At 36.4% G+C, this 13,657-nt stretch overlaps 1 protein-coding gene across 2 annotated transcripts in view; it reads left to right on the top strand.

The window, feature by feature from the left end:
* The window catches only part of LOC149082581 (uncharacterized), a 51,192-nt gene that overhangs the window by 21,016 nt on the left and 16,519 nt on the right, over nucleotides 1-13,657 (top strand). The window contains exon 2 of one of the 2 annotated variants that reach the window (XM_089235845.1): nucleotides 4,167-5,949. The exons of the other annotated variant lie outside the window; for it this stretch is intronic. Within the exon in view, the coding sequence (XP_089091971.1) occupies nucleotides 4,273-5,364 (1,092 nt within the window). The 5' untranslated portion in view covers nucleotides 4,167-4,272 and the 3' untranslated portion in view covers nucleotides 5,365-5,949. Of the gene's footprint in view, nucleotides 1-4,166; nucleotides 5,950-13,657 lie in introns of those variants that run through there. 2 annotated transcript variants of the gene reach the window in all.

The raw sequence follows: 13,657 nt of genomic DNA, 5'->3' as shown, positions 1-13,657 counted from the left end.
ATGACCAGTCGACTAATTCTGTGAAATAGAGGTCTGTCGAAATGTTTCAGATATTTTACTGTTCCTTGTGTTCAAAAATGTTGAGAAAATATTGAGAAATATATTTTGAAAACATTGTTTCACACACAAATAGTTTTTTTTCTGAGTTGGATTTTCTCATTAAATTTTCGTACTGTCGTGTTTTGATGGTAAATAAGAAAAAGAATAAAGCATTTAAAAAAACAATTTTTGCATAACTTATTGATTAACCGTTGATCAAATTCAATATACTAATTGATTACTTTTCCCACTTCCGCTAATTTAAGTGCAATAAAAGACTGTTGGATGACGCGTGTGGTCGCTTTTCGATTCTATTAACTGTTTCGCTTACAAGTGATTGGCGAGAAATTCAGATCTCGGTTTAACGAATCGGCGATAAATATGATACATTAATTCTAACGTAATGTCATGTTAGAAAAAGGAAAAACAGTATTCCACTGGCGTTTGGACGCAATATTACGTCGTTGATCGTAAAGTTGTTAAATTGCAACTACTATCCCGCACGTGCACCTCATATGTATTCCTCATAGGAAATTGTTACGTATTACTGCATAATGGAATTTGCTGTGTACCTACCTAGGGTTATCGGACGTCCTCCTTATTGATACCATATTGTCAAACATTCTCCTACGTTTTGGAAAATTCATTCTTTTGTTGTCCTTTTCAAGTTTCCGGAATTTTTTTTTTCACTCTGAGATATACAGGCTATTTCACCATAATTTTGGAAAGGAACGTAAATTCTATGTGTTTGTAAGATGGCAAGAGTTAAATTCTAAACATCGTGGTGGCAAGTCGCGCATGTATGTAGCTCGCATGTTTTGTATTTGAAATTAAATCTAGTTCTAAAATGTCATCTCATTCACCAGCGACCGCGAAGGAAGCCCTAAAGAAATCAACAGGTGCATATTGTGAAGCGCCATGATAATGGCCCGTTGAGCCGGAGGCTCTTCGTGGGTACTTGTTTCGATTTAAAGTCTGGACAGCTCGGCGATAGCAAAATCTACCAAAATAGCAACTGTTATCTGTGAGTGAACTCTTTTCCGTTGCGTTTCTGTTCGAATTCAATCGTTCTCCAATATGCCGAAATGGAAATCTAGCGATATTCTCTCGGAATTCAAGTCATGGACTAAGGAAATTTGAACGGCGGATTGAAAGGTGTCAGCCCTTTTAAATCCGATGACGGGATTTGCTGCGGGAATTCAAGCGCGAGCTAAAAGACTTGAATCGAAATCTAGAGAGGTGCTACCGCGAAATCGAATGAATCACTCGGTAAAGTGGAGTATGTCGGCTACGTAGAGCTGAGACGAAAAATTCGCGAGATGACACGTTCGGTGTCTATGGCTGAAGATGGTTTGAGCCAACCCAGTGAAAAATCTCAGTCGAAGGACAGTAATCTCAACGTTCGAGTTACCGGAATTCAAGGGCGAGTTCGGAGGGTGGCTGAGCTTCAAGGAAAGCTTCGAAGGTTCTATCGGGAACAATCCCAATTTATCATATGTCCAGAAGTTCTAGTATCTGAAGGCGGCCCTGAAAGGCGAAGCGGCGAGATTTGCGATTACGAGTGCGAGTTATTCTCAAGCGTGGGATTCTCTGAAGTCGAGATATAACACCAAGCTTGAACTCGCGTATGCGCAGTGCGCCAAGATTTTCCAGCTGAAACAAGTGAAAATCACGAATTCAAGAAATATCTTGAAGGTGCTGGACACGGCGAACGAGGCAATACGAAATCCACAGTGTTTGGGACTTGAAGTGGTCTCTCGAATGTACTGGAGCAGTGTTGCTGGATAAACTATCCGAACGAGTGAATGGAAGTTTGAATCTGAAAATCAACAACACAATTCTGTGGGCTGTCTAGACGCACAACCTTCATTGGATAAAATCGGATCCCACTAGGAGGACATTCGTCGCGAACCGAATGAAGCAGATTCAAGTATCAAGTAATCCAAATCAATTGCATCACGTGTGCGGCAAGGAGAACCCAGCTGATTGTGCCTCCAGGTGGTTATCACCGTCATAGCTGAGAGAAAATGTCTTGTGGTGGAGAGAGCCTGATTGATTAAGTGAAAGTGGTTTGATGAAACAATCCGATTCCGACCCTTCAGACCAGTTGATGGAAGATGAATTAGAATTAAAGAAGTCGGTGAATGCAACCCAATCTCACGAAAGCGTGGAAGAATGGAGTTTGATCAGCAAGTATTCATCGTTTGTTAAACTCCGTGTTGCTGCTTAGTCTTCGTTTCATCCACAACTGGAAATCTAAGAACTAAATCGTTGCTACATTAAGTGCCGCTGAATTAAATGATTCTACTCTACCATTAGTTCTTCTGATGCATCATACGATGAGCACTATCACACGTATGATGATGAGCACTCGTCCGGCAAACGAGAGACCGGGGTTCGAGTCCCAGTGAGCACAGAGATGAATTTATCTTTAGTGAAACAACGATATTTCCTCACTCGGCCAGTTTCCCGTATCTGTCGAACCCCAATTTAACGCCACTATAAATCCGAGTAATCCACTATAACAACGAGTTTGGCGTTATATCGGATCATAGTCATTAGCGTTTCGGAGAGGCTGTACTACATAAACTGTCACGTTTATTATGAATTACTGTATCTCGGTGTGTTATTTGTGTTACTCCACACGAATAAACTACCTTTCTTACGCATTCTGTAAGTTGAGAATATTCGTGAAATTGTAAACGCTGCGCAATCACTGCAATATTTCTCAATATAAAACTTAACAGAAACATACATTTCGGAAATTATTTCTTTCTGCATAAATTTAGTGAATATGAGTGCGTAAAAGGGCAAAGGTGGCATTGTTTTTAGTTCGTGTTGATTCTTCTCCAGAAAATGACTATGAAATTAAAGAGATAAATTCTCAACTCCTTTCGAAAAAAGAAAAAAAAAACATAATGGTGGGAAAAAGAAATGAGGGAATTTCCGGAAAATGACACTGATACTTTATATACACTCAAACAATATCTGACGTTATAACGAGTTGGCGTTAAAACGGATTTTTAGTTTATAATCCCTATATGGAAAATTCATTCAATGAGAATTATATTCTCGTTTACTTCCACTGGAGGGCGCTATAACGGGATTATCCCGTATATCTTATTCTAGAAAACTGAGTTTTTTGGAGAGCAAAAATTCTCTCTTCGTGATTTGTCTTGCACATAAGCAGAAGTTGTATACACACGTTCGCAGCCACACTGTCTTAAAGGCACCTGTAAAAGAGAACGGACTCGTTACCCATCTTTGAGCAAAGAACAGATTTGTGCTCCACGATGCCTTGAAAATTGTTTAAGAAAGCAGTATAAGGAACAGCGAGATTGGCCGGAAAAGAAAACTTTCTGTCAACGGGGGGGGGGGGCAGTACTCATTTTGGCACTCCCTCTCTCCCCGGTAATTTTGAACTGGAAAATCGTAAACTCAGCGTCCTTGGCACCAGACCCCCCTTCCCGGTCTACCATAGCTGCGACCATTACGGCTATTGTGATAGCACTGAAGTTAAATTTTTTTCTCAGAAGGAGGATGAGTCAACCTGGTATTTCAAGAAACTCGAACTCTCATATGCTATCGTGTTTTGTTATTCCCTAACTCCCCACCGATTTTGAACGATCAATTCCGAATCACCCTGTACGAATATAACGCTAATGTTTATTCTGGAAAGTGACATTTCCGTTCTGCATACATATATGTATATGCTGATGACTAACTATCAATTTGATGTGAAATGAATTCATATATTTTTAGTTTTTTTAACTGCATGACAAATCTGATTAATCAGCTGTTCAATAACAAAGCAAGGGGAAAAACCGTAGGAAAAGAAGTGAACGCGTGTATCGAGGATGCTTTGACGCAAATGCGATGCTCCGAATCTCTCACGCGAACAGATCTTACGTAAGTTATCGCACGTTCAAATCTTTCAAAAGCCCCAACTTGCCCTGTGACCTTTTTATCTCGTTGGTTTTTGAACCCTTAGACATTTTTTTTGATCAGATCAGTTTGGAATTTCCGGAACTTTTGTTTTGAAAATTCATTCCGTTCAATTAGGAAATTAATCAGCGTTGAAAGAAAAAAAAATCATTTTTCCTTTCTTGTTCTTTACTCTCTTGTAGGTCGACCAGTTTAGTTCCATTGGAAAGGAAAGGTTATCTGTCATTGGTTTATTGTCATTATTCCGTAGAAAGAGCTCGCAACCAGTAGCTGGAAGACCACCCGAAAATGCGGTTGTGCAAGCACTCCACGCCTTTTGAAGCCGTTGCTGCTGCAGTGCTTTTTATTTTCGCTGTTCATACATATTCTCAAGAGATGGACTACAATACGATATTGAGTTTGGGAATACAGTGTAATGGTCGACACAGCTGTGCCGACGAGTCTATTAACAGTAATTTCTCGCTGAGAAGCTGTGAATGTGATCACAAGTGCAACTTTTACGAGGATTGTTGCATCGACAGTGACAGTCGTTCAACGTCATCCAGATTGAGGAGGCCGTCCGATAAGCCTTTGTACCGCTGCGTCGATGACAGGAACAGCAGACCCCCGACTGGAGTGTACGTCATCAGTAAATGCAAGAACGGCTGGAACGGTGCCGCATACGTCCGTGAAAATTGTGAACAGAGCCAGGACAATGTCACCGATCCAGTCCTGGCTGCACCGGTAACTGATTCCATACTACGCAAGACTTATAGGAATCTGTATTGTGCCGAATGTAATAACGCCGAAGCTTCCTCTCTCACACTTTGGAAGGTCATGATTTCGTGCGACTTGAACACAGCGGAAGCGATAACAGACGACTATATACAGAATAACCTGCAGTTTTCCGATTCCACGGGAAAATGGGGTATCAATTATCGTAACAACTCATTAGACAATCCAAGGTTTCATGAATGCCAGCTGGGTTTCGGACTACCTGAGAATGTACAGACAAAAGTAAGACGTTGTAGGCCGCGCGTGATATCTACTTGTCCAAGAAGCTACAAGCGCCAAGTTGTACGTCGGCAGTGCGCTTCATACATGGCGGTAGTCTACACGAACGGCGGAATCTATAAGAATCCTCACTGCGGGATGTGCAACGGAGTAGGTCTGAAGCAGATGCATTGCTTCCAAACTGATCTCCACGTTACCGAGAGGCGTACGACACCGATGTCCTTCACTCTACTGTTCGATGTCAACTCGCAAGATGGAACCCGAGTCGGTTCAATCAACAGGTGTCCAAGAGGACAAATTTGGGACTCGTCCTTCAAAAAATGCAGATCAGTTGTTTGTATCCTACCTGGTAGAACCCTCGTCAATGGAAGATGTGTGTCTCAGTGATTTTTGAGCCGCTGAAATATCTCGTACAAGTTAACTTGTTCCTTCCTGAACTTCCTCATATCGCGTCTGATGCAGTATCATTTCAAACATTACAATGTTTTTTTATTAGCGCCATCATTATAATCATTGAGTACGCGAGTATGTTGAAATGAAATTAAAAATCAAATTTTCGGATTGTATTTTTTGCCAAAAGCGTCCGGTCTATGTCCGATACGTCACAAATTTAGCAAGTCACAATATTGTTCTATCGAAGGATGCAGGGACGTAATTGGGTCATTTATTCGAAGCCGCAAATGTTTATCTCGTATATTGTTATTAAAAACAGAATTAAGGATTTCGCATTATATAAATCGATGATTTCCATCGACGAATGGTATGTATGTCTTGAGATTACATTTTATGAAACGAAAAGTATAAAGTATATCATTGAAACATAATATTGACGTGGTTTTATAAACGAGAAAAATTGAATAATAATTCAGTAAACAATTTCTTAGTATTTACAGTTTATAAATTTTCTATTCTAATATGTATATATACTAGCAATAATGCCCGGCGCTGCTCAGGTTTTTTTCAATGAGGCTTTTTGGATCACGTGATAGCTCCGTCTTTCTTTGAGGAAGATAAAACTGTGTCTAAGTTAACCAACGCGACTCATGAAACAAACGAATCCATATTTAAAGAAACGTAGAAATTAATATATATTTTTTCTATTTTTTAAGGGGGTGGTAGGTATTCCGATTCCCCGAAGTTATCCATCTCTGCCTGTTTGTACTTCAAAAATTGCTTAATTAAAGCTGTGGAATTTCTTCGATGTACATTACGAACCCATAATTAATTTTGAAACATCCTAAACTATATGAATTTATTCAGTTGAATATTAAAAGACAATAAGGAGACATTAATTTTCATGCTTGAGAAGATATAGATAAAAAGTTGAAATCAATGTTATTGCATGGATATCCAAATCAAAAATTGGTCCGGCTAATTACTTCATATTTAATTTTCTGGGCTTCTTATCTCTAAGCGAACTCAATATCTCAAAAATCGAGAATTTAATATAATTTTTAAAATTATTGATGTGGCAGGAAATCCCCACTAAATTTCCGCATTTATACATTAAAATCGGTAATTTTAACACTGATTTCCTGACTGACCTCTGCCTGACCCTCAAAGTGATGATGATGATGATTCTGACGACTATTGAAAAAGTGGCAAACTATTATAAAGGAATAAAATATTGTAAATATATACTGGCAGCATCATATATATAAAGAAGTGACAAACCATTGTAAATGCATATACACGTCTGAAACGCATTGCTAGCGAACCACAGTAACCAAAGTAAACGTTCGAAAAGTAATTGTTGAGGCCCAAAAACCATTGTTGCCCGACAGTTTTTGCCCATTTGGGGCATCTGCCATGCTCTGACGAAATTTTAAAGTAGCCTACCGTTCAAGTCGGGTCCCATTTGGTATATATGCAAAATTTGGTGACGGTCGATCTGAAATTGTAGTTTTGTATAGAGAACACGCACACATACAGATAATCAATTTTATATATATAGATATAAAAATGTTTTATTAACAATATATTATATAGAAAACAGAAAACAAATTATGTGAACTGGAAAACAAAAAAGAACAATGAAAATTTCAAAGAGAAAAAATGAAAAATTCAAAAAAGAATTCAAAAAGGAATTCAAAAAAGAATTCAAAAATGAAAAATTCAAAAATGAATTCAAAAATGAGTTATAGCCAATGTCTAGGACTCTCATCAGGGGGAACACCCGGAATTGGCTTAACACAGAACGTTTCTGAGAGCATATTCTATCATTCAAAGTCTAACTGGATGCTCGATCCTCCGACGTGCTGAAGTACAATTGAATTTAAAAATCAAAATAGAAGCAAAAACAAATGTGTGTGTGTTTTTTTGTGAAAAAAGGAAATAAGTAGTTGATATAAAATAGATGCAGAAGGTGCAAATACATACCTTGTGTTAATCCTACGCGGGTTGTTTGTGTTCAAAGTGAACAGTTAGTTATTGGTGTGAGGAGAAAACCCGTTGCGTATTAAGATTTTTTTGAGATTATTCAAACCATTTTTAAAATCTTTGGCATTATTACAGATATTTTTGATGCGAGAAACTTGAGAAAATACAATATTTTTGAAAACCTTTTTGCTGATATTTGAATTGTGATTGGTTAGAAAATTGACTTTTTTTTTAAATTAGTCTTTTCTTTTGTCATTGATTTCAGTAAAGACCATATTGTTAGAAATGTTTATTTTTAAGTCAAGGAAATCAGCTTGATTATTATTGTTGTGATTAGTTGTTTTAAGATTTAATGTGCTAAGGAGATAGATTGTTGTAGTTGAAGATTATTAAATCATCAATGTATCTGAAACCATAAATATGAGAAATTAAATTTTTGTTTTCAAAGTAATGCAAGAAAATATTTGCAAAAGCACTTGAAAACTAAGTCCCCATAGGAATCCCTGTGGTTTGTTTGTACAAATACCATTAAAAAGATAGTTCTCAAAAATAAAAATTTTGCAATATTCAACCATTCGTGTTTTTCCATTTTTATGCCTTCGAAGTTGAGATTCTTAACATCTGTGAATTTCTCCACATTATGTGGAATGCTAGTGGAAAGATTTTCAAAATCAAATGTCTTAATGGATTTAATTTTATCTGTTTCGTGAAGTTCCAAAACTTTGGCATTATTGTTGATGATAATGCCGGATTTGCTGTTTTCAATTTCTTCAAGGTTATTATGAAGCAATTTGTGAAGAATTTAAAACCAATTTTTTGATTGTAGCTATTTTTTCTGCATGTCACAAATCTGAATTTAATTGGATTTTTGTGAAATTCGACAGTAGCTAAGAGAGATGGAAATTTGAGATTTCCATTTGCAATTTTCAATTTTTTGAAATTTTCTAAGTTTCTTTTATTGATTTCTTTGATGGGTCTGTCAGTTGAAGTGTAGGTATTAAGAGAGTACACTCGTTGATAAGTAACTCTTTATAAAAAAAACACTTTGCGAATAATAGCAAAATTATTTGCAGCTTTATCCACAATCGAAATGATGAATTTTTCTTTGAGTTGCTTGATTTTTTGTAGAAGTTTCTTACCCTCGACGAAATTATTATATGAAATTACGTGATTATTGAAAAATGTCTTTATATCTTTTAGTATGTGAAATTTCCATTCCACGAAGTCTTCCATAGGCCATACATACTTTCGAGATACTTTTGATATGAAAATTTTTAACTTTCATAATGTTCACATTAATGTTTGTAGATTTCTTGTATAAATAAATAAATTTTTCGATATTTCATTGGACACAGGAGTTATTCATATATCAATGAAAACCAATTTTTTCGTTGGTAATAAAAGTACATGATTTTAAGCAGCTGTAAAACTTTTGTGTTTATTTTGAGTAAATGTTCTTTTATTATTCATAAATTTTTCAATGGACAAAAGTTTTTCCATTGACTTTTTTGTCGTAAAATATATTAAAATATTGAGTTGATAGCTGATGGAATTTCTTCAAGGCTATAATGATGACAAACCAGTTTTGAATATTTTTTTTTAATTCCGCACCATGTCGAGTTGTATGAGGAAAGATATTTAATGGAACTTTCTTCTGCCAATAGAAAAATACTTTCCTTGAGATGCATTTATAAGAACAAGAAACTTCCTTATTTTATGCTTCCATCATGGGCAAGATGACAGCCTTCGATTCATTGAAGAAATTTCGTTTGCACTATACAACCTAAATTAAATAATTGTAGAAAATAAGGATTAATTTATTTAAAGCTATTCTCAAGAAATTCGAATAATCTATTTGATGAATGGGCGATAAATATGGCAACCTTGTTTTAACCTAACAGTACGTTATAAAAAGAGAAAAAAGGAAGGAAAAATAAAAACAAAAACAAAATTAATATAAAATGGAACAGATAAGAGAAAAGATAGAGATTACAGAATAAGTATATGAAGTATACATGTCTCTTTTCCCCCTCTTCCTAGCTTTTCACTTTCGCTCTCGTATCTATATAGTACGATACATGTGTTGGAGATATCCTTAATAATTGTATACAAATGAAAGGAAGGTAAATAGAAAAACTTCGTCGGGTTACAACAAAGCCTCGCGATTATGAGAGGAAAGAAAACAAAGAAAGCTTGTGTGAATTTGTATTCCACAGGCGTTTTGACGCAATATTACCTCCATCGTAAAGTGGTTAAAGCAACGTTTCACAACCTATAGTCCGCGGCGATGGCACAGGAAGACCCGATAATTTAATTTGAAGTGAATGGTAAATTATTTGATTTGTAAAACTGATTATTAGAGTAGCAATATACTTTTATTCTCAAATGAGACAACCTCATAAGTTTTTGTGACCAAATTTCATCGAGAAAATGACGCAAACTGATCCAAAGTATGGGATATCGCTGGTTGTCGCCAAAATATGCAATTCTTAAAATTGTGAACTTCTGAAATTAAAGGTTATTACAAATCTTTGTAATCAAAAAATTTTTCCTTTCCCCCCCCCCCCCGAAAAACTAATTTATAGAAAATATGGCATTTTAAAATAAGCTCCGTTGAGAAAACTAAACATTTGTATAAAAAAAGTTGGTCCAACCAAAAAATAAAAGACGCTCCCGTGTGAAATAGGAGCCATATGGCCAGTCGACTCATTCTGTAAAATAGGCCTGTTGAAATGTTTCAGATATTTTACTGTTCCTTGTGTTCAAAAAGAATGAGAAAAACGTTGTTTCAAATAGGGTTTTCTTTTCCGAGTTGTATTTTCTCATTAAATTCTCATATTGGCGTGTTTTGATGGTAAATAAGACAAAAATAATGAAATATTTAAAAAAATCAATTTCTGCATAATTTATTGATTAACCGTAAATCAAAAAATTTCAATATAATAAATAGGTTACTTTTGTCTGTTCCGATAATTTAAGTGCAATAAAAGACTGTCGGATGACACGTGTGTGGTCACTGTTCGATTCAATTAACCGTTTCGCTTACAAGCGGTTGGCAAGAAATTCGGGTGATCTCGGTTTAACGAATCGGCAATAAATATGATACATTAGTTCTAACGTAATGTCATGTTAGAAAAAGGAAAAACAGTATTCCACTGACGTTTGAACGCAATATTACGTCGTTGATCGTAAAGTGGTTAAATTGCAACTACTATCCCGCACATGCACCTCATATGCATTCCTCTTAGGAAATTGTTACGTATTACTGCATGATGAAATTTGCTGTGTACCTACCTAGGGTTACCAGACGTCCTCCTTATAGATGCCATATCGAACATCCTACTATGTTTTGGAAAATTCATCCTTTTGTCCTCCTTTTCAAGTTTCCGGAATTTTTTTTTTTTGTGGAGAAAATTTTTTTATTCACTCTGAGGCATACAGGCTGTTTCACCATAATTGACGAAAGGAACGTAAATTCTATATGGTTCGTTTAATTAAATTCAACAAAAATATAAAAAATAATCAGCAAAGGGAATGTACCTGTTATAGTTCAAACCCCCCCCCCCAAAAAGTCATTATTGGCAGAAATGCAAAAATTAAAATTTGTATACATACCCAATCTGAAAAATTTCAATTGGTAAATTTCGTGTGTTTTTTTTGAAACTCAAAGAAATTTGCCCCGTGAAATTTGGATCTAAATTCGTGATTTTTGCACTTTCAAGAAAATTTTTTTAAGTGGATTTAGACTTCGAGGAGCCAAATGGGGAACATCAGAAAATTTATGCTTTTGAAAAAGCTAGACTACATTCCATAAAAAAAATCGAAAGGTATAAAATTTGTCTTTTTTCAGCCTCCATAATATATTATGGAGTTTAGTATCAAAAGGATATTGTGAATACTTTTTATTGTTATTCAGTTGATCTTAATAAAAGCACAGAATAATGCATGTAGTTAGATTTATACATCACAAAACCACTAGAGGTGGAATTAATTGTTCACACAAATGAAATGATTGCCACGTAAAATATTGCTATTAATTTACGCAGATCACACAATTGATTTCAAAATTTTCTAGTGTTTCACGTTTTTATGTACTAGTTGGTCCCCCAAATACCGTTAGAAGAGAAAAACTTTAAACATCTCGGCGAATTTTGATCTAAATTGTGTAAATTTCGAGTTTTATAGAGAAAGACGGATAATTTAAGTGACAACCACAACATCCATTTTAAAGAACACCATTCTTTGCTCATCCAACAGCTAACGCCGTGTACTGAAGTGAAGAGAGGATCGGAGTGCCAACTCTTCCATTCAGAAATACAGAAAATGGGATGTAAACACTCACAATGATGATTTCTAGGACGAAATCGTCTCACAAAAAAGAAATGCTCCCGAAAGAAAAAAAAACTTCTCGCCTTGCTTCAGGCAAAGTTATAAAACTTATCAGACGGTTGTGTGTATGAAACATATATAAGCGATGGGAGGCGGATCATTATTTGTTCTTGTTTTAGTTGTTCGTAGTTGGGAAAAAGTATTGCAGTGTGTGATGGTTTTTTTTTGTACCGTGGTGCCATCTTTTGTGGAAATCGGAAAGTACGATACTAAGGATGTGCGTGCAAGTGTCCTCTTTCGCAGTTTTACTCGGGCAGAGATACGCGGCGTTATGGTGGGGGGGGGGGACCCTCCCAGCGTCAAAGTTGGAGTCGACTAATGTAATCTATATATGTATATTTGAACTGGTATCATCATCATTCGTGGCCCCAGACTTTCAAATCTATCGGAAGTCTGGGGGCACGATGATGATGTCAATTCCTACACAACATATACATTAGATCTGCCCACTCCCTTTTTGACGCCAGCCCCCTCGTATCTCCACCTATGCTGTCCGACCACAAGAAAAAGAAACCTACCAATTAAATAGCTAATTACAAGCATCCACACATTAAAATATCATTATAGATTTAGTAGAGTCGTGATTTAGGAATTCCAAGTCCATGCCCCCCACAAGGGCGTGGAGCAGGGATCTAGCCCCAGGGCCCGGGCCAATTATTATTTTTTGTTTTTCACGCTATGAATTAACTATACAAGGGCCCATGAAGAGGAACCCCCCCCCCCCTCCCATACCTAGGAGCTCTGCTCTAGTATGTGGGGGCAATGCTTAAGCCCGCAAGTGCCAGTTTTGGGAGTATAACTTTAATTCTGGTCTGATTAGCAACCCGTCTAATCGCGGTACGATTTCTTTGTCCCAATATTTTAGTGCTGCCATCTGTTGCCAAACCAATAAAATTCTCAAATTTTAATTTTTTTATTAGTAGCTAGTAAGAATATTTTTATTCTGTAATATAATACTTTTATACAATAACCCCAAGAATATTTGTTCTTTGTAAGGAAGAAAAATAAAAATAGATTACTATTTTATGCGGAAAATTTGTATGAGAATCAGCTGAGTAATGTTGAAAGGCGTTAGATGAGTTTAATAGAGGACCCCGAATTATCAATTATGATTAGTCATAAATTTCACTGTTCATTATACAAAGAGGACAAGAAGGCATGGACACATCTTAAAAATTACAGTCGAATCCCGTTATAACGAACTCCAAGAGATCGGAGAAATCACTTTGCTGTAACGAAATTTCGTTATAAAAGAATTCCAGGTTTGTGGCATCGTTCCTGTGTAAACTTTATCTGAGAGATTTGAAAAGTTTTCGTTAAAACTAGATTTTCGTTATAACGTTATTCGTTAAAACGGGAATCGACTGCATTGACAAAAGGTGGTGCGATTTGTGCAAAAAAACTTTACGTGGCTAGAGTTTTTTTTCTTCTTTTTATCTGATGAATTAAAAAAAGTTCAAATTTCCTTCACAGATGGCTCTGCAAAACGAAAAATCCGACCTCAACACAATCAGTGTATAATTAATGTTTATGATAATTTTGCGTTACATTAAACTACCACTTTTCAATATGAGCACCGTTTAGATGTAGCCTGAGCTAAAAAGGGTGCTCATGTGATAGTTTTATGCAACGCATCCCATGCTCTCACGGAGCCGTACATCTACTGCAATGGTTCCCAACGTGGGCGTTAACGTCCCCGTGGGGGCGATGGAAAGTTCCAGGGGGGCGGCAGAAGCTACAGGTACATAGGCGAAGATGAATTTAGAAATCTGGTGGGGCACGATAATGACGATGTCAATTCATATATACATTAGATCAGTCGACGCCACCTTTGACGATGGGGGAGCAATGCTCCCCACCCCCGTTTCTTGACCCATGTACATGTATAACACAGGATCCTATGGGTTAGATT

Source organism: Pholcus phalangioides, unplaced genomic scaffold, assembly GCF_987345545.1.
Source record: "Pholcus phalangioides strain wild (caught in Gottingen) unplaced genomic scaffold, Ppha-v1.0 ptg000009l_1, whole genome shotgun sequence".
NCBI lineage: Eukaryota > Metazoa > Arthropoda > Arachnida > Araneae > Pholcidae > Pholcus > Pholcus phalangioides.
The sequence above is the reverse complement of the archived record's forward strand: the minus strand, read 5'-3'. Positions and strand labels throughout refer to the sequence as shown.